At 35.7% G+C, this 26028-nt stretch overlaps 1 protein-coding gene across 2 annotated transcripts; it reads left to right on the top strand.

Annotated features, from left to right (window-relative positions):
- The first annotated feature begins 278 nt into the window (after positions 1 to 278).
- On the top strand, positions 279 to 5427 carry LOC131080010 (ERAD-associated E3 ubiquitin-protein ligase HRD1B). Of its 2 annotated transcripts, none has more exons than XM_058018065.2 (8): positions 279 to 673; positions 1931 to 2493; positions 2999 to 3175; positions 3283 to 3432; positions 3551 to 3768; positions 3881 to 4043; positions 4305 to 4710; positions 4821 to 5427. In XM_058018065.2, the coding sequence occupies exons 2-8, from the start codon at positions 1961 to 1963 to the stop codon at positions 5136 to 5138; spliced, it is 1965 nt and encodes a 654-aa protein (XP_057874048.1). In that variant the 5' UTR covers positions 279 to 673; positions 1931 to 1960; the 3' UTR covers positions 5139 to 5427. The 2 variants fall into 2 exon arrangements, with proteins under 2 accessions (XP_057874048.1, XP_057874049.1); XM_058018066.2 differs by having other exon boundaries at positions 279 to 784.
- Positions 5428 to 26028: the final 20601 nt, after the last annotated feature.

The following is a 26028-nucleotide window of genomic DNA, read 5'->3' as shown; positions in this document are numbered from 1 at the left end:
GCAATGGTTAGAAGTAATGTTTTTATTTCATCTATTTAGTTCAAGTTTCTTGTTGAGGTAGTAGATTTGGAGGTTCAGTGTTTCTATTGATTTTATGATATTAGTATACTTAAATTATTGGTTGTTACGGTATGGGTCTCCTCAATTTTGATTATATTCGAATTAAACTTGATAAATTCTTAAAATTTTAAGTTTATAATTTTAAAATTTGATCTCTTTCAACATAGTTTATATAGTATACTAGTATAAAGAGCAAAGAACATGCGCATGGAATTTTCATCATTACACCAGTGCGCACCTAGCCTAACCTGCCAAATTCGCGGGGCTCGAACCCAAGCCATTTCAGCCCGTCCCATTTCCAATTTGATTGGGAAACTAACTAATTTAACGGAGATTTGGAGATCCTGATCCAATTCGTCCCTTGTTTAATCAACAACTACGTAGCCTATGAAAAATCCCCCAACCCAATTAAGACAACATGGCATTGGAGCTGACGAAGCATCCATACCCGAGAGAAGGTTAGTCCACCTGTAACAACCACCACATCAATTTGACAAAACAGGCGACTGAAAAACGCGGAGTTCTCTTCGATTTCTCAAACGTTGGTGTTATTCTAGATAAACGGTGTTTAACCGGATCTATCTAGTGCAGTGCACCAATTCGACATCACCAGGTACGGAATTTCAGATACCCAATCTGCATATCTTCTTTTTAACTCCGAACAGCGAATTGGGTATATGGATTTCGCCTAGAAAACAGACAATCTAGGGTTTCAAGAATTCAGGTAAGAATTAGGTTCTCAAATACAGAAGGGCAATGGAAAAGAGGGATTTAACTATGGGGGTTGTGTTTTCAAATTCTGAGAGAAAAAAGAAAGCCAGGTTTTATATTTTTATCTGGGATTTCGATCTCAATGGAAAGGCTTTTTTGCTGTTTCTGTTATTTGTTGTTAAAGGATAATTGTGTTCGGGTCTTTTGCCGGGTTTTATGTAATCACATTTATTTTATTATTATTTTTTTAAGTCCTTTGTTTTCAACACAAGGTCCTTCAGGATAGTGCAATGCTGTTGTAACATGTTTAAAATGTAAGTTTGTGTGGGTATTCCAACTGAACGTATATGGAAATTGAAGGAGGGATGCAACTATTCAAGAGGGGTTCAATTTAAATGTTGATCGTTTTTCTGTGCAAATCAAAGAACTGATACCAGTGTCTAATCTGTGAAGTGGATAAAGAAAGATAGAAGGCATACATGCTAGAATTAATGCTGACTCGATGTTTTATTAGGAATCTACCGTTGGGTAATTTTGTAGACAAGATCATAATTTTTTTTTGTACAAAATAATTGCAGTCTCTGAAAATTGTGGTTATGGACACTTGTTTAGATGCCCTTGTTTATGACAGTCTGTAGATTTTACAACACTTTAAATTGAAACTGAAAGAGTGATGTGAATGTACATGGTGGGTTGAATTCAGTGGTTGGGTGTTTGTATGGAGAAATCAAATAATTGAATTTAGCATAGAAACTTAGAGAAGTTCCAGGCTAAAACTAGTACTGATCGTAAGTTTAATCACAGATTCTGCCTATGGGTAGTGTTGTTGAGAATATGCTTTGTTTGGGAAAAAGTATTTATAGTCAAGGGTACTTTGTTGTCGAGAGACAAAGTATTTGTATATTTCGCTATGCACTTTTAGTGCATAGATATGTATGTACTATGTAGTATGCAATTTTATGTCTTTTTTAATCAAAATGGATAATGAAATTGAAGAAGGGATGTAAATTTATATGCAGGGGTTGAACTCAGTAGTTGGGACTTGGAAGTTTGTTTGGGGAAACACATAATTGATATTTGTGTATTGTACATGATTTCAGTTTAGAAACAATGGAGGGATCCATGCTATGATTAATATCGAGTGTATGTTTCATCACAGATTCTGCCTTTGAGCAACGTTTTAGACAAGATGGTGAAATTTGGCACTTATGCGGCAGCAAGTGCAGTGGGGGCGATAGCAATGATATACCATGCTTTCCACAGTCGGGGCCAATTCTACCCTGCTATGCTATATCTGTCCACATCAAAAATAAGCCTGGTGCTCCTGCTAAACATGGGATTGGTGATTATGTGCAGTCTGTGGCAACTAATTAAGATAATATTTCTTGGAACTCTTCGGGAAGCCGAAGTGGAGCGGTTGAATGAACAGTCATGGAGAGAGGTTATGGAAATTCTCTTTGCAATCACTATATTTCGTGAAGAATTTTCAGTCACATTTTTAGCAATGGTATCAGTTTTGCTGTTAATTAAGGCCTTTCATTGGCTTGCACAAAAGAGGGTTGAGTATATTGAAACAACCCCTTCCGTATCCCGCTTGTCACATTTCCGGATCCTAAGTTTTATGGCATTTTTGCTTGCCCTAGATTGCATTTTTCTCTACAGTTCTGCATCTTATCTCCTTAAAACGCGGCGACCATCTGTGGAGCTCTTCTTTTCATTCGAGTAAGTTGTTTGAACCTGGATTTCTCTTAGGACTGGAAATAATTTTTTTCAGTAAAGAGTAACTGCTGACCTTTTTTTATCTACACAATAAGAAATATAAGTACTACTGTATGCTGATATATGAGAAACATTTTAGAAATCCAAATAGTGCTTGCGAATCATTGGAAATGTAGTTAATTTAGATAAATTCTATACGAAGATTTGGCTGATGTGTTTTGTAAATTTCTAAAAATTAGCAAAGTCTAATTAGTCAACTGGACATCGACAATGACAGCACATAAATTTTATAAGACATACCCCATTATCTTCTGTATATAGTTAGAATTTTTTTTATGGTGGGTGTCTCAGCTGTTGTGGTTAAGTGTGTCATGGAACCACCTTATATCCTCTGCATAAAGTTGGAGTTTGATTATGGTGGGTATATCAGTTGTTATAGTTAATAGCGTCATGTTACTTTGGATAACATCAAATTTATGTACCAGTTAACATCAAGTTTAAATTTCAGGTATATGATATTGGCAACAACCACAATATCGACTTTCCTGAAATATGTCTTTTATGTGAGTGACGTGCTTATGGAAGGACAATGGGAGAACAAAGCAGTTTTCACTTTTTATTTGGAGCTTGTCAGAGATCTGGTTCATCTGTCTTTGTATCTTTTCTTTTTCCTTGTCATATTTATGTAAGTATGGCATTGTTTGATATTTTTTGTTGTATTTTTTGACTGCAATACAGTAATTTAGCTATGTTCTGTTGGGACCAAATTGGTTTTGTTTTTGTCTTTGACAGAAACTATGGCCTGCCATTACACTTGATAAGGGAGCTCTATGAAACATTCCGTAATTTCAAGTCCAGAGTTTCTGACTTTATAAGATACAGAAAAATTACGTCCAACATGAATGATCGATTTCCAGATGCAACTGCTGAAGAACTTGGCTTGTGAGTTACCCTTTTTCTGTTTTTTCTCATTGAAACTGTTATTGTTGTTATCTGTTTAACATAAGATGACTTAAATATTTTAGAGGGACTTAAAACCCACAAATACCTTAACATGCAGAAGCGATGCCACATGCATTATATGCCGGGAGGAGATGATTGCAGCAAAAAAGTTACCTTGTGGCCATCTATTCCATGTACATTGTCTACGGTCCTGGCTGGAGAGACAACAGACATGTCCTACATGCAGGTCTCCGGTTATTGCACCAGAAGGCGGAACAGCAACAACTGGAGCGGGCCGTGGTGTGCAATCTGAACAGCAAAATGCTGGGACAGAAGGTGGCAGTTGACATCTTTCACAGAATCATAGTTTTATCAATGATTGTTGAATTTATGGTTGTTTTTATCCATCACTTTTTGATGTCTCATTGTTTCAATTATGGATTAACAGGGTTACAAGCAAATGCTGGCTCCTCAAATGCATCAGGTCAGGGCTCTGATGCAAACCATTTTTTGGCTCAGCATCAAGCAAGAGTTCAAGCTGCTGCTGCTGCTGCCCGCCTGTACGGGAGTTCTTTTGTATATTCTACAGCGCAACCTGCCGCAATGAATTTGTAAATGCTTTTTCTTTTTTGGCTAATTTTCTAGATTCCAAATATATATGTTTGTATGCATCCTTCATTTTTTTTGTTTTGAGCAGATACTGAAATCTCGTGATGATATTCAGTGCTACACCTGGAAAGCTCGATGTATTAGGATATTTTAGAAAATAGGTTGTTATATGTTGATAGGAAGTTTGTAGATGTTAAAAGATGACTGTAAACTTCAAATGTATTTAGGAGAAGGCATCTTAACTTAATGTTTTTACTGGTCAGGTCCCCAGGATTTGTTTTTGTACCCCAGCCATACATGGCAGGACTTGCTGCTCCAAATTATGTTCCTGGAGGTATGGGTAATAGTGAATATCAGGAGCATAATGCAGCAATGAGTTCCTCTCCGATTCATCCAGAGGTGCAAAGATGGTTAGAAATTCAATCTCAGATTTTGGCAGCCCAAAGGACTTCAGCAATCAGTGGAAGCAATCTGCTATACCCTCAAGTACCTTTATATGGCCTTAATCCTTTTAATATGAACCATTCTAACCAGATATCTCCTGCTATGGGTGCTGTTGAAGACAACTCACAGAATCCTTCCGCGAGTTCACAATCACTTGATCAGGCTATCAATAACTACTCTGGAATTTTGAACGTTCAGCAGTTAGTACTAAAACAAAGGATAGAGGTGATCAGTTATATATATATATATATATTTTATTTGTATACTATGAATTAATCTTTCTTTAGCATTTGATTTTGCCTTTGAGGATTGATGCCGTTCCTTCTTTCATGCAGGCATTGCAGCAGGAGCTTCATTCTGTCTCACAACTACATTCTGCTTTGCAAGCAAGGAACTCTCTTGAGTCAATTCCTGGGCTCAAGATTGATGATTCTAATGTGAAGACTGAGGCTGTGGTTGAACAGAATTTTTCTACAGACACTATGGATTCTGTAGATGTCAAGGGGAAAAACCCAGTCACCGGTGAGATTAATGAGGAAGATGTGCCAACATCTGTTTCAACTGATTCAGTATTGAAGGAGACATCAGATTTTCTACAGAAGGCTGAAGAACCAACATCCAGTCACTTGGAGATTGAAGACATTGAAAATTAGAATAATAGTACCATTTGCTTTTTATCTGAAACACTTATCAATTCTTGTTAGAAAAAAATCAGACAAGAAAGTTTCTAGCGAAGGTCAACAATCCAAGTCCCAACCAGTAGAAATATGAAGATAATGTCTAGAAACACAAAGCCTTTTGTTAACTTGTAACAACTCACAGTTTTGTCTTTTTCAAGACAATTTTTGTGACCATAATCGCAGTGATGGTCAGATCCTGCAGCCTTTCAGTTTGTTGGTAAAATCATTTCTGAAGGTCAATTAATTTTGAAAATAACAGTGATATCAAGTGTCAAGTTTTCTGGTTGCAATATGAAGTTAACTCACTGCAATGATAACTGTATGCACTACTATCCTTCTATTTATCAGGCGCCTGTTTAACAGAATCAGAATAACCCTTGGTTTAAACTTGTGATGTATACCTGGAGTACCCCAATCAAATGATGATCATAACTTAGGACCGATGCTGTGTTACTTTTGATATTGTAAATCAAATCTTATAGCTGTCCCTGTTGAAAATTATGCCTGCTACTAATGGCAAGGCATACTGAAAATATACATTGTTGGCTGAATGTGTAAAGACTAGCATTGGAATGCTTTTGTGCATCGGCAACATCTTTAACACAGTTAACAGTTTTTTATGATATTGGGATATTGGACAGTATTCACTTGCCCTGAACTCACATGTGGTTGAAACTTACCTTATGTCAAAAGTGAGCTAAGACAAATGGCTTGGGAAAGCCTCATGTCTGACTTAAATGTTGCCAAAATGCAAAACACCCAAATTCTTGAGTTTTTGGAAAATGTGCATAAATTTCACAAGGTCCGGAAAATTTGGTGTCTCATTTATTTTCTTAATCTAATTGAAGTATATTACAAAAGTGATTTTTTGCCCAAGGACCTAGTTGGATCTTTACTATATGGCTTGCTGAATGACATAGGATCCATTCGTATAGTTTTACTTGGCCAAATGTTTTCCTGTTGATTGTTTGAATATAACTGATGTTTTTGGAAGTCATACAATTTTACACCCATGAATGAGCCAATAAAGCTGAAATATATCAAGGCTTTCAGAGTTCTTTACCTGCTAATCGATAAACAGTGTTAGGAGGGAGAAGCGATCAAATGATCAATGCAGACTTTGAAATACTACACCAATCAATATTTATTAAGAATTTCACGTTTCCCAAGTCATGTGACATGCCATAGGCAACTCGGAAAATGAAATTCAATATTTTGAGAACAAATGAGCATTTTTGGTTTGCAATTGAAGCTTGCATCCATAGTGAAGTTCAATGATCAATCTTTTTTGTTGGTTGGATTATCTTTGCCATGATAGAATATACATCATGCATCTGGACTATAGCATATGGACTTAGTTGGCTAGCTTTATCATATCAAAATTGCATTTGCCTTTCTATTCTTTCCACATTTGGTGTCAAAAGAGTCATGCAATTAATCTATATGATATAGTCAATTTGGATATTAATACTGATAGATAAAGAACTGTCATAAATATCTTTCTGGCATTGTGCTATGATACTACTTTATAATTGTTTTCTTCTACTAGTAGTCACGTGGTGGCATTCCCCTTGTTATTTAAGGCAGAGGACTGGATTTTTATAAATTGACTCGTTTGTCAATGGACAATGCTACAGCTAGCATGGATCGGCATATTGGGATTTGACATTTTAGCTTTTCAATTTTTTGATTGAGTTTGGGAATTCTTTTGAGATGAGCCATATATGTCATAGAACAGACGTAGTGATTAAGAACTAAATAATTACACAATCATTTATTTTATTTGATTTTAGATTATTTACTGTGTGTCCAAATAATATAAGTATGGTATGTCACTATGGCATTCTCATTTGTATTTTCATTGTTGATCTTTAAGAGAGGAAAACTATTATCGACCGAACATCTCTAGCATTGTTTGCAATTGTATCCTCATAAGTAGCTTCTTCCTCCTATTTTATTGCTAGGATTTTATATCAAACCATTCTGCATGAACAGTACCCGCAAACACTGCTTTGGAACATAACTGTAACGATTGACATTAGTGACACTACTCACCTGGTTCAGATTGCATGTAAAGTGTATAATTACTAATTAGTTTATACATTGGTTATTTATCTTTGCTATGCAGAATAATAATGGACTGCCTGAGATTGGTATCCTTTGTTGTCTTAATCTGGATTTAGAGAGTGGGGCAAAACAACTCTCTAGGAAGGGAAATAACATTATTCATCAGGTAGGTTGGAAGCTAGATTGGAGACTATAATCTGTGCTTTAAAAATGAAACTTTATTCAGTTGAAGTATGCAATTGTAGTCTACGATATTTTTTGTTGGAAATGCTCTTTCTGATTTTGGTATTCTTTCTTTGTACACTTCACTCTTGATTTGCACGGGCATAGAATCAGATAGGTCATTTTGTTTCTACTTTATTATCGCTTTAACTAGTCATGGAAGAGTGACAGTTGTGCACTGCTGACATCCAATTAATAACATTGCCTGTTAAAAGTAGTAGTGAATTAGAAACCCTACCTAGTGGGGTCTTTTGTTGTGGATTTGCTACAAGTAAGAATTCGAATTCCTGTAAGCAACTTTCATGACTCTTATAAAACAATACCAAAACTGGACATCTGTAATAGCACAGGCCAAATTCTATACATTTGACTGTCAGGATGGTTTAAAAAAAATGCTGTTTAGTTTCAAAGAAAAACAAAAAGAATTTATTTAGTTTTTGATATTGACATTTCATGTGCCATATTTTAATCCAATATTATATAAATTATATTTTGTTTTATCCAATTTTTGATGATGGTGAAAAAGCGTATCAACAAAACTTCCAATGGACTTTGCAGACAAGTTAGCATTAAAGACTCTTATGTCACATTTATGGGATCCATCATAAATATTAAATAAAACATTAGGGTCAAAAGTTTCTTCCACCGGGCAGATCATTGGTAGCTAGGGCTATTTAAACCCCAAAGGCATATGCGAGACACCTACAAAAAAGAACGATCATAATTAGCACAGAATTTAAAACAATGTAGAGGAGTAAATATATCCTGTTTTAATTTTAATGATAAAATTTGCTCAATAATTTCTGCATTTGAAACGAGATGGATCTAAGATCATATGGAGCTCGACTTGAACTCGATGCGAATGCCTAAAGCTGCAATTTGACATTGGGTGCAGCTGCAGCTAAGCACTATTCTTAAATGCACAGATACATAGAGAAGCCCGGGGTGAAATTGAAGCAGCCAAACTTGGGGACATAACCCACTAACCCATTAATAATGAAATGGCTTTTTCTTGGTATCTCACAGGGCTGAGGGCTGGCCAAGCTTATTCTAACGCTAGCTGGAAAGTGTTCATCAATTACAGAGAATACTTTCCAAATGGTTAAAAAAAAAGTTTTCGTACACTAAAATATTAGAGAGCTGGAAAAAAAATCATCATTGCTGCAAGTGCTGACATGTTAAGCATCAATGAAGCTCCCTGACAACATTCAAGAGTACAGCAGAAAAATTATTGAAAAAGTGCACTAGATCCAACAGAAATTTCATGGAACTAGCACCATTGTTGGCACATTGGTATTGAGGAAGGTTAAATTCCAAATTTCTATGAAAAACATTGAAAGAGGAAGAAAATATGAAAGAAGCTTTAGATTCATTTATTTAAGAATCTCTACACTATCCACAGTTTCTAAAATCACCACTGTAATGCATTTCATTTGAACGTGTATTTTGCTTAGGAAAACATACTGTATTTTTTTGTAAAATAACAGAGAAAGCCACATTAACAGTGTACAGTGCCTAAGGGCATTGCTGGGCTGAAAGAACACAATAAGCTTTCTACAACAATCGAAGAAACCCAAAACAAAAGACATAATGATATCTATTCTAGTTATTGAGCGACAAGTATGATTACCAATGCTGCCCAATTCCTCCATGAATGGAGACATAAAAACTGCCCTGAAATAACCAAAACCAGAGAACGACATGAAGATTGTATTTGATCCACATCTTGGGGAAGAATTTGGCGGGGTTACATATGTAACACGTCCACATATCTGTGGGATCCTGGCATGGATTATTACCTTTCTCATACTTTGGCTGCATGTTTGCGGGTGTCTGCTAATGATTTTTCAGGTTTGGTTGGTAGTTCGTAAATTTATACGTGGGAAATTTCAGAATTTCATGCAAAGTCGACGTTACTTACTGTCAATTGGATTGTCAGCTAAGTCCTATTTTGAAGCATTAGTAATTGAACCATGCTGAGATTAAATTCTAGTTCCTATGATCGCACAAGAGGAAGTAATTCAGGTTTTGTTTTATGGTGTGTCTTCAATAATATACAATCTATTAGGATTATTTTGCTGCATGGGTGACCACAAGATTTGGGAAACGGCTATTCAGCTTCTAGGATGCACCAAGGCATCCACACGTCTCATACATTATAATGGATATCCACACGTCTCATACATTATAATGGATATCTTGGTGGTATTATAATGGATATCTTGGTGGTATCCTAGGGCTGGATAGCTATTCTCCAATATTCTATATATTCATGATGTGTGAAAATCACCATTATGGGCCACTATCATGGACCTTGTGGTATTTTTATCATCATCAATCTTTTCATGTACTTAGTTTTCTTTGGGGAAACATTTCTCAAAAGCTTCATTGACCATACACAACTAGAAGAAATAGGTTTTGCTTTCCCTTAATTAGCATCAAAGGGGGAACATTTGTCAAAAGCTTCATTGACCATACACAACTACAAAGAAATAGGTCTATTTATCTCAAATTAATGCAAATGCACCACTGCTTCACCGTCCAATTTAGATCAAATCTCCCTAATAGGCATTCTTTTGATCTCCAAAAGCTTATGATCTTATAAAAGGAGACAACAATTCCCTTACATTTAAGATCTACAACTAAGTTTTTTTGGCGATTGGGATTTTAATCTAGCTTGCCAATCTTATAACTCCTCTATCGTTTTTCCTATCTCATTATGAAAGAAAAACATTTTATTCAAATATTCTTAAGAATTCGATGCGATATTTATAGTGGAAAGAATATTTTGTTTTCTTCTTCCTCATCTAGCAAGTAAGGCTATGAAATACTCGTCATTAATATTCATATCAAAATATATCTTTTTGAAATATACTATAATCTCAAGTACCACTGGCCACTAGCTCAAAGTTATTATTTAGATAGTGAAAATAATGAAGATGCTTATCACATAGAGAGAAACTGAGAAGAGTTGACAGAGCTAATTCAATTGCATTTAGTATAGAGAGCCTTTGATTTGGGATCAATAGTTGTAAGATATGAATTCAAACCACATTCATTGGGTGACTTGAACTAGATACAAGATGTCTCGAGTCTTTAGTTCTCTACTTTTTCAAGCTTGACAAATGATGTAGAGTTTGAGGAATAGTTAGTTAGCTTAACCACATGCACTTTTGGTTTGTGATACACCTCTTGAGAGGTTCATCTACCACTTTGTGGTGAGAAGAGGAGTAGAAACATCATTATGTTATGGAGACATTGACTTAGGAGATTTCTTTAAGAGATTCAAAGCATAATATTTGTTTGAGCACTTTCAACAATGTTACTCTTATGATTTCTATGATCTACAACAAAGGGAAACATAATTGTTCAATACAAGAATCATTTCCTTGAGTTAGTGTAGTATGTGGACTACATAGAAAGTGAGAATTTATTTGTTCATTTAGAAGGTTCAATATGCATACTCTCCCCTCAAACCTCAGAGGTTGCAATGGAGAAGACACATTTTATGTTTTCAAGTTTCTATTCCATGTTAACCTTTCCTTTATTTATTTTAGGCCTTGAAATACCTAAGGTGGCCCACTAAGGGAGTGCCAAAAACTTCCTGGAAAATGTCACCCTTCATCGTTGATTTCGGTACCAAGTAGACTCTTCCCTTGTAGAGAATTAATTCATTGTAGATTTTGTACCTATCATCCATCAACTTTCTTTCCAACACATCAATTTTAAATGTGCTTTTGACATACTTTGTATTGATTTAACTCTCCCAATCCCTAGAGATCTAAGACATGGAACATAAATTGGGCGTTCTATAGTGCATCAACATCATTCTTTTTCCTTTGACATAATAGCAAAACCATGTACTTGGAGTCTACTCACCTATTTCTATCGCTGCTCATTTAGATCTTTTTGGTTGAGAAAATATCTCAAACCATTGTGATCAATTTTAACCATATATCATCCATCTACCAAGAAGTGCCCAAATTTTACCAATTCATGTATGATGACCAACATTTGCTTATCATAGATGGAGAACTATATTTCCACCTTTGTGAATTTACAACTCTCAAAGTCAATAAGGTGCTTGTTCTGCATGAGCACAACCCTAATTCCTTCTCTTGATGCATCATGTTCTAATGTGAAAGGAAGAGTGAACTCTAGAATTTCTAACATAAGACATGAAATCATTAACTCTTTTAGTTTGTTGTACGTTTGTTGTGCTTCCCCAATCCATGGAAAGCTCAATTCTTTTTCAAGTCAATAAAGGGCGTGACTAGTTGGGGAAAACCATTATAGATCACCTCCAATAGTTTGAATGGCCAAATAATCCTTATAGCTATGTCAAGATTCTTAGGGGAGGCCAATCTTAAATTTATTTGATATTTTTCATGTCCACTTGCACTCCCTTTGTGTTGACGATATGACCTAGATACAAGATCTCTACCATAGAAAACTCACACTTTGACCCCTTGGTAAACAACATTTGTGCTTTTAAAATTCCCAACAATTCATCAATGAGTTGCATGTGTTGCTCCCACGTTTTGTTATAGATTAAAATGTCATCAAATAAGACAAGGAGAAAGTTTCTTAGTTGCTAGCAAAATTCATGCATGCATGCAAAGTTGTTGAAACATTTTTCCAATTAAATGACATGACTAGAAACTCATAGTGCCTGTAGTGACATTGAAAAAACATTTTGTGAATATCCTCCTCTCAGACTTTGATTTTAGGGTAGCCTAATTTGAGATCTATTTTTGAGAAATAGATTGCTCCATGAAACTCATCCATTAATTCATTAATCTTGGGAATGGGTTATCGATTCTTGATAGTCTTCTTGTTTCGTGCTCTATAATCAATGCAAAAAATGCAATGTGCCATCCCTCTTCACCAAAACCATAGGGGAAGAAAAGGAACTTAGTTAGGTTTGATGTTCTCCATTTCTATTGGTTCCTTAATAATTTTTTGATTTTCTTATTATATCTCTTATGGTGGCAATAAAGAGTAGCAATGATGGGCTTAGCACCATCCTCCAACTCAATGATGTGCTCACAACCTCTACCTAGTCTCCTTGGAGAAATTCTTCTAAATACTTTAATATTATGCTTGTCTAAGATACTTTGTACATCCACATGATGTTACTTCTTTCCTTCGATGGATTTTGTTACTATCACCAAACACTAAACTTTTCACATGGCTTGTCTGTGATAAAATATCCTCTCCATTCCCTTAGTGAATAAAATCCTTGGAACTTTATTTCATATTCTCTCAGGTACCACTCCCGCCTCTGATGGAACCTTTAGTTCCATGGTCTAGAAGTTTTATTTGATCTCTTCTAATGAGTACAACCATTGGATACCCATAAACAAAAATGTCTCCTATGTTGAAAAAATCAAAGTTATCATTCAATATTGTATCCTTCAAGATTAATATGAAGCTACGTGATCTTTCTATTGCATTAGATGGTGAGACCATCAACCACTACACTGAATCCTTCAAATTCCTTTATCGTGAGGCCTCACTAAGTCACCAATCTCTCATTAATGAAGTTATACGTGGCATTGGTGTCAATGAGTATAGTCACCCTTTAACCTTGTAGGACCCCACAATTGTATAAGTAGTTGTACCTTGGAGTACTAGAGAGTGCAACAAGAGTGCCTCTCAAGATGACCTCTTCCTCTTTTGTTTGATCTTCTTCTCCTTCCATCTCTTGCTTTGGTTTCTCATATCTTGATTCATCATCAAACCTTATCTCAATGTAATGCACTTCTCCTTTCCCAAGAAATTTATTTCTAGGTGAGCATGGCTCCTTGCAATTGAAGCATAGATTCTTCTTCTTAATTCATTCCTTGCCTCAATGTTTAGTCTTGATGGAGAAATTCTGGTTTGTTATACTTTTTTTTGAAAGGGATTCTCTGGAATCAAGCTTTACATCTAAAATGTATGCTTTAGCATGAAAGTCTCTAGTGATAAAGCTTTCTTGATGGCCTCTTGTAGGATAGGTGGTTCAAAAGCCTTGACTAGCCCCTTAAGAGATTCAATTAACCCTTTAATGAAGAGAATAATTAAGAATATATATGAAATTTGGGACCATCAACGCTAGCTTTTGGAAGACTATTACATAGCTCTCCATGAAACCAAACTGTTGGAGCTAAATCAAATCTTTGAAACAAACTTCACATCCCTTTTGATGAAACCTCTCAATTATGTTTTTACAAAATTCATCATATGAGGTGAGGGATTCATGGTCCTAAGTGATTAGATCATGGTACCACCACTCATGTGCAGTATCATCAAAATGTAGGGTGGCAATCTTTATTTCCTCATCTTTAGTTTGAGGGATATGTATGCGTCTTTCTTCTACACTCATGCACGAGTTGAGCATCTACTAGATCCATCATAGGGAGAGAGTTTTAACTTCTATAAATCTTGTTGCTTATCTCTTTGAAAATATTGTGGCCTAGGCTAAATTTTAAAACCATTTCAGGACTTCTTCATGGTCATACAATTGGTGAGTCACACTTCACTTCAAATATCCTCATGAAGAATTCTATATTCAACATGAAAAGTCCTAATATAATCAAGTAGTGAGTCAATTTAAGTTCTAGAGCCTCCACCTCCTTATTTAGAAAAGTAGGTTGGGTTGGTCTTGTAGCTCAAACAAGAACAACATTTTGTGTGTGGCTTTTAGTGACATCCATGATATTAGCCTCATAAATAGCTTCTTCATTCATCGATTGTGTAGGAATATTTATATCAGTATCCATCTTGTAAAGTAATTGTGCCATCATATGAATCAACAGATCAAACTTTCTTTTGGCTTAACTATCTAGGATATCATCTGCATTCATTCTTCTCTCTCTTTTTCTATATTGTTTTTCTCTTCAATGGGTTTTGTAGGAGATGATCGAGTCTTCACATCCTCTAAAAAATTCCACTTATTTTATAAATTTCCTTAAGTGCCATTTGGTTACTCTATCATCATACTACATAAACTATAACATGCAAAGTTGAACTATGAATACATACATGCTAGAAAGATCACCAACTCTGATAATATTGTAATGTCCCCACCCAAAAAATAATGCAAACATGTTTCTTAACGTTTCGAAAACACATGTTATATAAAATAGCAACACTATCATATCTAGCATACTCATATCTTCGACAACTTAGATTAAAATTACCATTTATGCATTAACAATATCATTACATCACAAACAACAAATGGTAAAAATAACTATTTCATTTTCTTATTATAATGAACACAAAATAATAGGTACAACTCTTTATGCTTTCCTTATTACAATATAATCTAAATAGCACGCACAATACATTGTAGGTTCAAAATATATAACAACAATAAAGTACTAGGGGCATACCTACAACAAACAACAAACAACAAACAACAAACAACAAACAACAAACAACAAACAACAAACAACAAACAACAAACAACAAACAACAAACAACAAACAACACCAATACAATGTGGTTGAACCCTTGAACAATGAAGCTTTGATGCAACCTCTAAGTGATGCATTCCTTAAGCTAGAGGGGTGAATCCTCTCCAATTTTTAAATTGAAATATATTATATATTGCCAAATTTTCTTATATACATCGTTGTTAGGGGTAGAGATGACACACTTCAAAGATTGAGAGATGAATTAGTTTACTTAGGTGAAATAATTAACATGTCTATATTATCTAAGACAACCTTTTATATATTAGGTGAGAGTTCTATTATATGATTTATATCATTTTGTTATGCAATCTTTATGTTGATTCTTGTATTAGGAGATTTTATTTCTTATTATCAAGTAGTATTAGGGACACGATACCATATTTTGAGATAGATGATATGGTTAGAATTAATGAGGTAAGGAATACATTATGTGGGTAGTTGTAAGGTTAGGGGATATCGTGTCACTAAGTGTGAGGACCCCATTACAATAATTTTAGCATATCCTCATTGGCTAATATAATAATTATGTGGCCTTGAAAAGATAAGGTGCCTTACATATTTGTGATTACTTTTTTTGTGCTCAATTTGTCTCCGTCTAAATCATGCTTGAATCCTAGGCCCCTTATTCATTTAGCCTTCCTTTTCCCATCATAGATAACTAGTTTAACCTAATTGGTTTTCCTTGCTCTAAGTTTTAATATATGTTATTATACCTCATCCCCCATGTTCTTGAAAATGTGTTAGAACTTGCTAAGGTCTCAAAAAATTTAACTGTGGAGGTTTTTTTTATTCCTAAGGACTACACTTATGTTGGAGTTTTACCACTCCATAAGATAGGTCCATTTGATCAATTAGGAAGGACAAGCCATATGCATCATGGATATAGGGAATAACGTGATTGTTTAACAAGGAACAAAAAACCTCTTACCATCAAGTATTTCATCCAAACATCCAGTCCATGATCCTTCACACTAGGTTACCTTTTAACATTTTTTTTGTTGTCATCACTTCACCTAGGCACCTTTTCATTGGTATCTCCAATTCCAACTTTTGATGTTTTCTTCCAAAATCTTTCAGATAGTGGAAGATGAGGAGATATCTCTAAACAATTACTTTTGGCATGAGTTATGAGCTAACTTTGATCCTGGAATCTTTTTATTGTATTACCTTATTGATATTGTGAGTTCAAACTTACCCCAACTTGCATACCTTAAGGGATGAATTCCTTGTTACCTCCAATCCTTAACTCCCAACAACTTTATTATGTTATCCTTACAAAGTTGAAGATGTAGTTATACCAATCTCAATTTTCTATAAGAACAAAGTATACCATATTCCAAATCCATATTCCTAAAAAATGGTATTAGTTGTGAGCTATCCCTAACCCAAACCCCAAAAGCTACAAAAATCACATTTTGTATTGTTCACTCCTACCTATCTCCCTACTTGAACTCGAATACCACTAAAAACCTGACAAGGCCTTATAACTACCCAATTAAATTTCGCCTTGCTCATTTTATTCCAAAGTCCTATATTGAAATGGACTTCTAATGATAAAATTTGAAAGTGATCACATTAGAATTAATATAATAGTTGAAGTTTCATGCCCCAGTACTCCTCACACTATCTTCTATATACCATTTCAATAGATTTCATGGTCTCTTCCATTACTTGCACACTTGATTTGAAAGATTTCATCAATGCTCAAAAAATGACACACGAAGAGAACGATTTCCTCATGCCTCCAAAAACCTTTGCACATCCTAAAGGGGCAATTTCAGCATGGGGAATTAATAATAATTATAGAAGGCAAGGGTGACCTATGTGAGAGAGAATGATGGAGGACCTTTGCTCTAGGGAATTCAAATTTACTAAATAACAAACATTGCAAGATTTTCATTTTTAGAGAGGAGAAAATATCAAAATAAAAGGAGCATAGCCAAGGAAGAAATTGACTTATCATAATTGTAAGGTTCTTTGTTTCTAGCTCCAGTGATAAAGTTTTCATATTTCAATGATTTGGGTTCATTTAAAATTTATAATAAACACTTTTAACCTTTGCAAAGTGAATTCTTGAAGGTAGAACAAACCTCGATTTAGTGTATCCTTGTGTATGGTGTGCGTTTCTAGATGTATTATTGGTTAGTTGGCTAGCCAAACATGTACAAAATTCTTGTAAAGCTTTTGCAAGATATCTTTTTAGGACAATAAATAAAATATATAAGTATACTCATTGATTACTAAGTAGAATAAATATTTTAAAAATATCTATATTCTTTATGAATGTATAAGTAGAACCTAGTTTTTCTATGCATTTTGAAGACACTCTTTTATGATATGTTCATTAAGGTGTCACCATTGGTTTTATTTATTACATATTTTAAATGAGTTTAGATACATAGTTACCCAATTAGATACAAGCACCATTCTACTATTGTCTTCACCTCTTCATCTTCCCACCACACCCACAACAAATCAATTCAACCTTCTTTTCAATTTAATTTGATTTAGTGTGTTCCAACTGCCATGTCTAAATTTGCATAACATCAAGGGCCATTATAAATCGTATTCTTAATCAATTAATATAAAAATTTATGTATTCTATTAAGTTGCATGAACTTGAATATTGCAAACCAATATATGTATGAAGTGAGAACCAAAAAAAGGGTACAATATGCATTAGGTGTGGTTTGCATCAAGTAAATGTTTGTTTCTCAAATAAGTATCTATTACTTAACCTTAGGGAAGCCTCACTAGTTTAACATAGAAAAAAATAGAGGTCCTACCCACCATAATAATTGGTCTACTATTTCTTAGCCTATGCACAAGTTTGACATGAAAGGAAACTTGAAGACTCATAAAGACAATTTCCACACAACGTATTTAGAAATCAATATAAATAAACACGTAGAATCCATATGCAAAAGAATAGACAACAAACCCATCAAATATAACGCAAAAAATACCCTAGAAAAACCCTCATGAGGGAAAATCCTAGCGTCCAAAACCATCCATCCACCATGTATTATTCAACAATGCAACTTTACAATACACCCATCAAAGCCTTTGAACCACAAGCCACCTACAAGCACTCCATGTGAACAAGCATGCAACCACAAATCCCATTCCATGATTCCAACCTCCACAAATGCTAACTTGGCTAACCTGCTAACCTGCCAAACTTAAACAACTACTTTGTGGTTGCTTTTATAGATTCAAGCTCCCACAAAACCACCAAGTGGTATTATATCAAAACCATGGGCTACCTAATCATTGACCCCGCATTTAATATTGGGTGCTATGTTTTCTCTTTTTAAATATCTTTCTCCAATATTCAATAATTACAATATAATATTATAATGTTACAATACATCATCAAGTGGCCTCAAGAATATTCCTATAGAATCTCTACATATTGCACATCCATGTGCACCACACACATAATAAATAAATAATGTAATTACTTAAAATTATGCATGATGTACAACACCTTATTTCCCAATATTCTCCCACTTGTTATATACATTGCATAAGGGGCAATAAGAAACCCCAAATATGAACACGGGAACAATCCCTCTAGCCACATATACCATCAAGGAATCAAAGTCATCCATGTGCTCCATCAAGATACCTGCAACAAGAAACAAAGTGACCACCATCTCATACATAAATTCCACATGTAATAACCCACTATACTTAACCCAACAAAATTTTGACCTCTTTTTTTTTTTTAATATTTAATTTAATCATTTGTGTTTGATTCAATCACATACTCTAGGCATCCATGCATTTGGATTAGGCATTCATCCATCCGGGATGAGCATCTAACCATACGTGTTAGGCATCTGTTCATACAGAATGGAAGGTTTCATCTATCCAATATGGGATAGGAATCTACCCATACGGGATAGGCATCTATCCAATTGGGATAGGAGGTGCTCTGGCTTTACTCTTTTACACTCCAAACATTTAGCCACATACTTGACTATGTCATTCTTCATCCCTTGCCAAAAGTATAGCTTCTTTAGATCTGCATAAAGTTTGTTAACCCCAGGTGCCCCGAGTAAGGGGCATTATGAGCCTTCAACAAGACTACCTTCCTTAAGTCCCTTGAACTAGGAACATACATTCTATTATTGTATTTGAGCAACCCATCTTCATCTAATGTATACCCTTCAACCTTAGGATCTGTTGGATCATATTCTAAAGTCAATTTGACTTGCTCATACCATGGGTCATGTCCCTGCTCATCCATTACTTGCCTTTTGAAAGAAGTTTTGGATGTTGCTATAGTCATCAAGTGTCTCCTCCTACTTAAAGCATCTGCCATCCTATTTTCCTTCCCCTTAATATATTCAATTTCAAAATCATATTCACTTAGAAACTCTAACCACCTTCTTTGTCTAGCATTTAAGTGGGGTTGGGTAAAGATGTACTTTAGTCCTTGGTTATCTGACTTTAACTCAAAGGGCTTCCCTAGTAAGAAGTGTCTCCATTTGTGTAGGGCATGCACAATCGCTGCTAACTCTAAGTCGTGGGGTGCATAATTAACTTCACGAGTCTTCAACTTCTTGGATTCATAAGCTACTACCCCTTCATCTTGGATAAGTACTCCTCCTAAATCTTCAATAGAAGCGTCGGTTACGACTGTGAAGTGTCCATTTGGATCTGGTACCTTTAAAATGGGTGTTGAAGTTAGTTTTCCCTTCAAAATTTGGAATGCCTTATTACTTTGCTCCGTCCACACAAACCTTTTACCCTTCCTCTGCAATGAGGTGATGGGGTTCACTATCTTAGAGAATCCTTCCACAAACCTCCTATAGTACCCTGCTAGCCCCATAAAGCTTCTTACCTCTAATACGTTTTTAGGGATCGACCATTCTACTATTGCCTTTATCTTATCTGGATCAACTGCTATTCCTTCCTTTGATATTATATGCCCAAGGTAGTGAATATTTTCCTCGAAGAAGGCACATTTTGACAGTTTCCCATATAACTTATGTTCCCTCAACCTTTGCAAAGCCATTTGTAGGTGTACTAAATGTTCCTCCTCGTTCCTAGAGTAAATCAAGATGTCATCCAGAAATACCAAAACAAATTTGTCCAAGTAGTCATGGAATACACTATTCATTAGGTTCATAAATGCTGATGGGACATTGGTTACACCAAAAGGTACTACTGTGAATTCATAATGCCCATATCTAGTCCTGAAAGTTATCTTCGGAATGTCCTCCTCTTTAATTCTGAGTTGATGATATCCTGATCGGAGGTCTATCTTCGAGAAAATTGTTGCTCGTTTCATTTGGTCAAAAAGATCCTCTATTTGAGGTAAGGGATACCTATTCTTTATTGTGACCTTGTTCAACATCCTATAGTCAATGCATAGTCTTAAGGTTCCATCCTTCTTCTTACGAATAAGACTGGTGCTCCCCATGGTGACACACTTGGCCTTATTAATCCCTTAGCTAAGAGTTCCTCTAATTGCATTTTGAGCTCTTGTAATTCAATCGTGTTCATTCAGTAAGGTGCCCTTGATACTGGTTTAGCTCCCGACAGTAAGTCGATAGAAAAGTCAAACTTCCTTTTATGGGGTAAGCCGGGTAATTCTTTTGGAAATACATCCTTGAATTCTCGTAAGAAAGGGGTATTTTCAAAGGTTGGGGTATTTTCCTCTTCTCCTTCATCAATTTCAACCATATAGATTAGGCCTCCTCTTCTTCTTTCCTTCTTTAATTGCATGGTGGATATGGTTTCTATATTAATGGGGTTAAACTTTCCTTGGATTTTGACCCTTTTCCGCCCATCGTCCAAACATTCAACAACTTTTTTATAGAAATCTACATTAGCTTGATGATCCATTAACCAACTCATTCCAATGATTACATCATATAACCCTAGGGGTGCCACATAGAGATCTACCCTTGTTTCAAACTCAGGAAATTGTACCCTTGCCCTCGACAAACACTTAGTTACCTCCCTAGTTGCCTTATCCCCATATTGAACCGTCCATGATGACTCCATTTGATTAACTTTTAATGCATAGTTGCTTACTAATTCAGGTGAGATGAAACATTCATATGACCCAGTGTCAATTAGAATTGAAATTGGTTGTTCAAATAGTGTACCTGTAGTTTCCACGAGAATATTTTGGAATCTTGCTCTTCGGTTCCTAACTGTTGCATGAATCCTTTGTTGGGGCCCTTGTTGTGGTTGATTGGCCCTAATCTGACCTTGCATCTTGGGACATTCTCTAGCAAAATGGTTTCTCCCACACATAAAACATCCACCTGGAGGACCCCTCTTGCCTTGATTCCTAGGGGGATCATTCCTTGTTCCATTGGCCTTGGGTGGATAAGTTATCCCATTTTGCTGGTCATTCCTATTATAGTTTCCCCTCTTATTATTGCCCCTGTTATTATTATTATCTCCATTCCTCTGATATTGATTAGGGGGTGGCCTTCTTTCGGAAGAATTATTCCTTTGACTTTTGTTGAAGTTAGTGTTCCCCTTGAATTCCTGCTTCCTTTTAAAAGAGTGGTTCCCATTATAGTTTTGCTTTGCTGTTGTTAGGGTTTGAATCTTCCTCTCTTACCTTAGGGACTTTTCAACTACTTCGTTCATGTTTTTGGGTCCATGCATGTCAACCTTTGCCCCTATGTTGGTATTTAGTCCCAAAATGAACTTCCTCGCTTGGCCTTCTTCATCTTTCTGGTACATAGGTACGCATTTAAGCAATTTGGCGAACTCATCCCAATAGGGGCCCTTGTCATAGATTATGGAACTCTGTCACCTTCTCATCAAAGAACAATTGAGGGAGCCACCTTTTTCGGAAGTGGTGAACAAATTGATCCCATGTGATCGTATCCCTGCTATACCCATTTTGCTCCTTGGTGTTGGTCCACCAACTAGCTGCCTCCCCTGTGAGTTGATAGGAACCCCATAAGGCCTTGGTTGTTTCGCTAAAATCTCTTAGTTCAAAATACTTTTCCATTTCATTTACCAATTTTCAGCTCCTTCACCAATTTGCCTCCCATCGAACTTAGGGGGGGTGATTTTCTTCAAATCCTTAGAGAGTTCCAATATGTTATTTTCTTTTCTATTGTCCATCACATTCCCTTGATTGCTACCAGGGTTCCCTTTTTCAATTCCACTTTCATTTTCAATGTCATTCTGCCTTTCCCTAAGGTCCTGCATTGATTGCTCCAAGAAGTTGATCTTGTCCCTTTGTTTGGTTAGCAGGTTGATTATAGCCTTGACCCCATCTTCGTTATTCCCTTGGTGATGTTGATTCCCTTCATGGTTTTCCTCATGGTTTTCTTCATGGTTTTCTTCATGATTTTCTTCATGATTTTCCTCATGGTTAGCTTCCCTTTGTCTCCTAGTGGTAGCACATCTTCCATTTCCCCTTCCTCTTCCTCTTCCTCTTCCCCTTCCTCTAGCCATCTAGGGTTTTACCTGAAAATTAAATTATGTAGTTAGTTTTTGATTTAAGATTTTATAATTTAATCTCTACCATTGCAAGACATTCCCTTAGTGGTGTAAATTGAAGTGAGCACAAGGCCTAGATTTGAACCTTTGCTCTGATATCACATGTAATAACCCACTATCTAGAGAAATTAATTGAAAATGAGATTCTTTTTCCAATATTGGATCCATGCAAAATTGATTAATATCCTAGTGGGGGATTTACATGCAAGGGAATTAAAGAATGAAGATTACTCTAGAAGCTTCTAATTTCTCCTACAACATGTGCCATAATTGGGAATGGGAAAAAAAAATAAAAAAAATGCCTTTTTAAATTATATTCTCCAAGTGTGTATGTGGGTCCATTATCTAACCTTTTATAATATTTATTCAGCCATATTCAATAGCTCAACCACAAAAAGATATAATAGAAATTGTATCAAATCAAAAAGTGATAAAGGAGGGTTGTGACATGAATGCTTTCACCCTCCATCATTCTACTACCACTGCCACTGCACATAGATAAGAGGCCATCCAAAGAGAATCCACACAATTTGTCACAACACAAAATAAGTCCTACCTCAACTAATATTTGAAGCACAAACACTCAATCGAAAGGTACACTATACATCAGTAGCTATCCAAAACCAATAACCATAACTAAATTAACACCCACAACAACTGCTAACACATCCAACTATCCATACCTCTAAGTTATACAAAAAATATCAAGTGAATCTCTTATCATCAATATATGCAGCCCATAACATGCAATCATAAGCTCCAAGTGCCATACCTATCACATACACACCTAGAAACTCCCACTACATATTTAATGTCAAATCTAAAAATGAATCCACTAACAACATCACATAGAAAATGTAATCATAACCAAAAAACATCCACAACAATATTTAAAAAATGTAAACCAATAACCTGCAAGTATATCTCTCACCACAAGTATCCACAATCTTTCATGTTATCCACACTCAACAAAAGAAAAGAGATAAAGGAACCTCCATGTCATATCCCACTTTACAACACATGAACACAAACTAGTGATCACATAGCTCTGACAAAACCTCAAATCCAATGTAATGTGAAACCAAACATCTAGGAAGATAACCAAGACGAAAGAGAGAAACAAGAAATCAATACTTGTAGCATGTCCTTCTACATACAACTCTAAATGCCACTTGTGTCAAGTATGATCTCCTCTATAAAACCCCAAATGAAAAGTGATAACAACACCCAAACCAATTTAGTATCTTAGACCAAACAAGCATATATATCATGTAATCAACATGGATGTAAGCCTCTCATAACCAAGAAGATAAAAAAAAAAATCCATTCCCAATCCAAGAGAATAAGCCCAATACCATCTCCTAAACTCAACAACAATGAATGAGATCACAAATGAGCTATAATGCATAAGTAGATAACCAATGTAAATCATCTTTCAAACTTAATCCTCCATAACTAAGTATCTATCCATAGCTCAAGATCCATATCTATGAAATATAAGCATAAACGTAATGCACCTGAAAGGAATAATGGGAAATACCTCTCAAGTAGTAAACTGCTAAGTAGACCAAGAGTAGGAAATGAGAATTATCATCAAGCTATCTAATTCATCATGAATCACACTAAGAACAATCTCCTCTCAATTCCATAATAGGTGAATGCTCCTTTGTCTTCCTGTTAAAACCATCAACCTTATCAACATGTCTCTAATCACAAGAGAACAACATAACTTAAATATCCATGTATGCATGGGCACCTATAACCAATCAACCCATCCCAAACTCCGAATGCAACAAAGCACCATCATGAATTAATAAAGCAAATGATCATGTACTCAATACAAAGAGAACTACCACGATCAATGTCAAAGCTCCAATTGCAAAATCCGAAACATAAACATGACAACATGATCCAACCATCTCCTCCTAGGAGATAACATGCTCCATATGAACATATCAAATAACTGTATCATGCCAAAACTCTAATTTAGAATTGTAAAGTAGAAAATTGGATCCTAGTGACTCCCCACCTAGGAGAGAGAAAGGAAGCCACTAGGATGATTTTCACTTGGAGGAAATTTACATTCAAAAGAGGGGCTTGAATCCACTAGATCCAAATCCAAGGGAAACAACAATGTGAATTCCAAGTGGATTGCAAGGGTTGAAGTGTGATTTACCCTCTTTTGTAAATGAGAAAGTTGACTTGTTGACTATGCGGAAAAGAGAGAGGAAATGAGTGAAATAAGGAGCTACCAGTTCGGGATCGCACTGTAACTTCGGATTTGAGCTAATTAGATTGATACGGATCCACCCTGCAAATTTGGAGAAAAGTCGTTGGGACTGTGGTAGGAATGTACATGGCCCTCCACAAAATCTGCAAAATGAAAAGGGTTCTTCTGTCTTTGCAAATGAAGCCCAAACCTACAATTACAGTTGCACACTTGCAACCTACACACAAAAAAGAGAGGAAAAGAGGTTGTGGATAAGGGTTTGCCTCAGTCAAACCTCAGTTGAGGAATCAACCTTGAAAGAAAGTAATTGCAAATGCTTGAATGTAAACAATGGAAATGTATACCTTGTAGATCTGCAATTTGTTGATGATGATTGCTTTGCTTCTTGAATGTAATCACAAATGTTGTATGAAATGGCATGCAACATGACAAAACCCCAACACACACACATGCTTGCAAATGAATGTTGTAATATTGCTCCAATGAATGAATGAAGAAGACTTGAATGCTTGAATGCTTGATGATGTATATCTTCACCTATGCTTGCTTATGATCCACTTTGCTTGAATTTCACCTCCCATTCCTCTTTATGAAAATGAGAAAACCAACTCCCTTTTATACATGCCTCTTGAAGATTAATTCATCTCATAAAAGGCCGATATCGAGGAGATTTAGGATCTCGAAGTGCAAATGGGGCTGGGGGGACCTATCTTGGGGCCACCCTAAGAGGGTGGGATAGGAACACCACACCCCTGTCTTGCCCTATCTTGGGGCCCGAACAGGGTCATGAGGCTATCTCAGGGCTCAAACAGGAAGGGGTCAAGGGTGAAAATGCAGAAATAGGTCTTGGTTGGGGAAGAAGATGCTGTCGCCGAGGTGAGGACCTAAAATGGTTAAAATTGTAGGAGGCAAAATTTTATGACACTACAAGAATCAAGAGTGTACCATTCCATAATAACAACCACCCTATCAAACTGTTAGGATTAAGGTGCTATCTACCTTGTAAATCTTATGAAATGGTTACAACATCCTTGGGAAGTGTCCTAAGGCACTTAGTATGTATTGGTAAAATAATTTATAATATTTAATTCTCACCATTGTTTGCAATGCATTGAAAAGGGGTGATAGGTTACACTAGCAATGATAAAATTGGGTTGTCAACACAAATATTTAATATTTCTTTCCCCACTTATGGATGTCTAGAATAATATATTTAATGACTTAAAAAAGTGGAAAAAGAGTGACCTATGGGCTTCTCCAAGTGGGAGTATGGAAGAGGCAACATGTGCCTCTTGGTTTTCAGTCATTTATTACATTTAATGTAATGTTTATCTTGCAAGTGTAGGTTTCCATGTTGGAGGGAAGGTATTGGAAGCTAAAGTGATGTCTTTTT

This window comes from Cryptomeria japonica, chromosome 3 (assembly GCF_030272615.1).
Source record: "Cryptomeria japonica chromosome 3, Sugi_1.0, whole genome shotgun sequence".
In the NCBI taxonomy this organism is placed as follows: Eukaryota; Viridiplantae; Streptophyta; class Pinopsida; order Cupressales; family Cupressaceae; genus Cryptomeria; species Cryptomeria japonica.
The sequence above is the reverse complement of the archived record's forward strand: the minus strand, read 5'-3'. Positions and strand labels throughout refer to the sequence as shown.

Excerpts from the sequence above, each read along its gene's own strand:
- LOC131080010 (XM_058018065.2), top strand. The coding sequence starts at position 1,961 with ATGGTGAAATTTGGCACTTATGCGGCAGCAAGTGCAGTGGGGGCGATA. Across the intron at positions 2,494-2,998 it reads GAGCTCTTCTTTTCATTCGA|GTATATGATATTGGCAACAA; the intron begins GTAAGTTGTTTG and ends TTTAAATTTCAG. Across the intron at positions 3,769-3,880 it reads GCAAAATGCTGGGACAGAAG|GGTTACAAGCAAATGCTGGC; the intron begins GTGGCAGTTGAC and ends ATGGATTAACAG.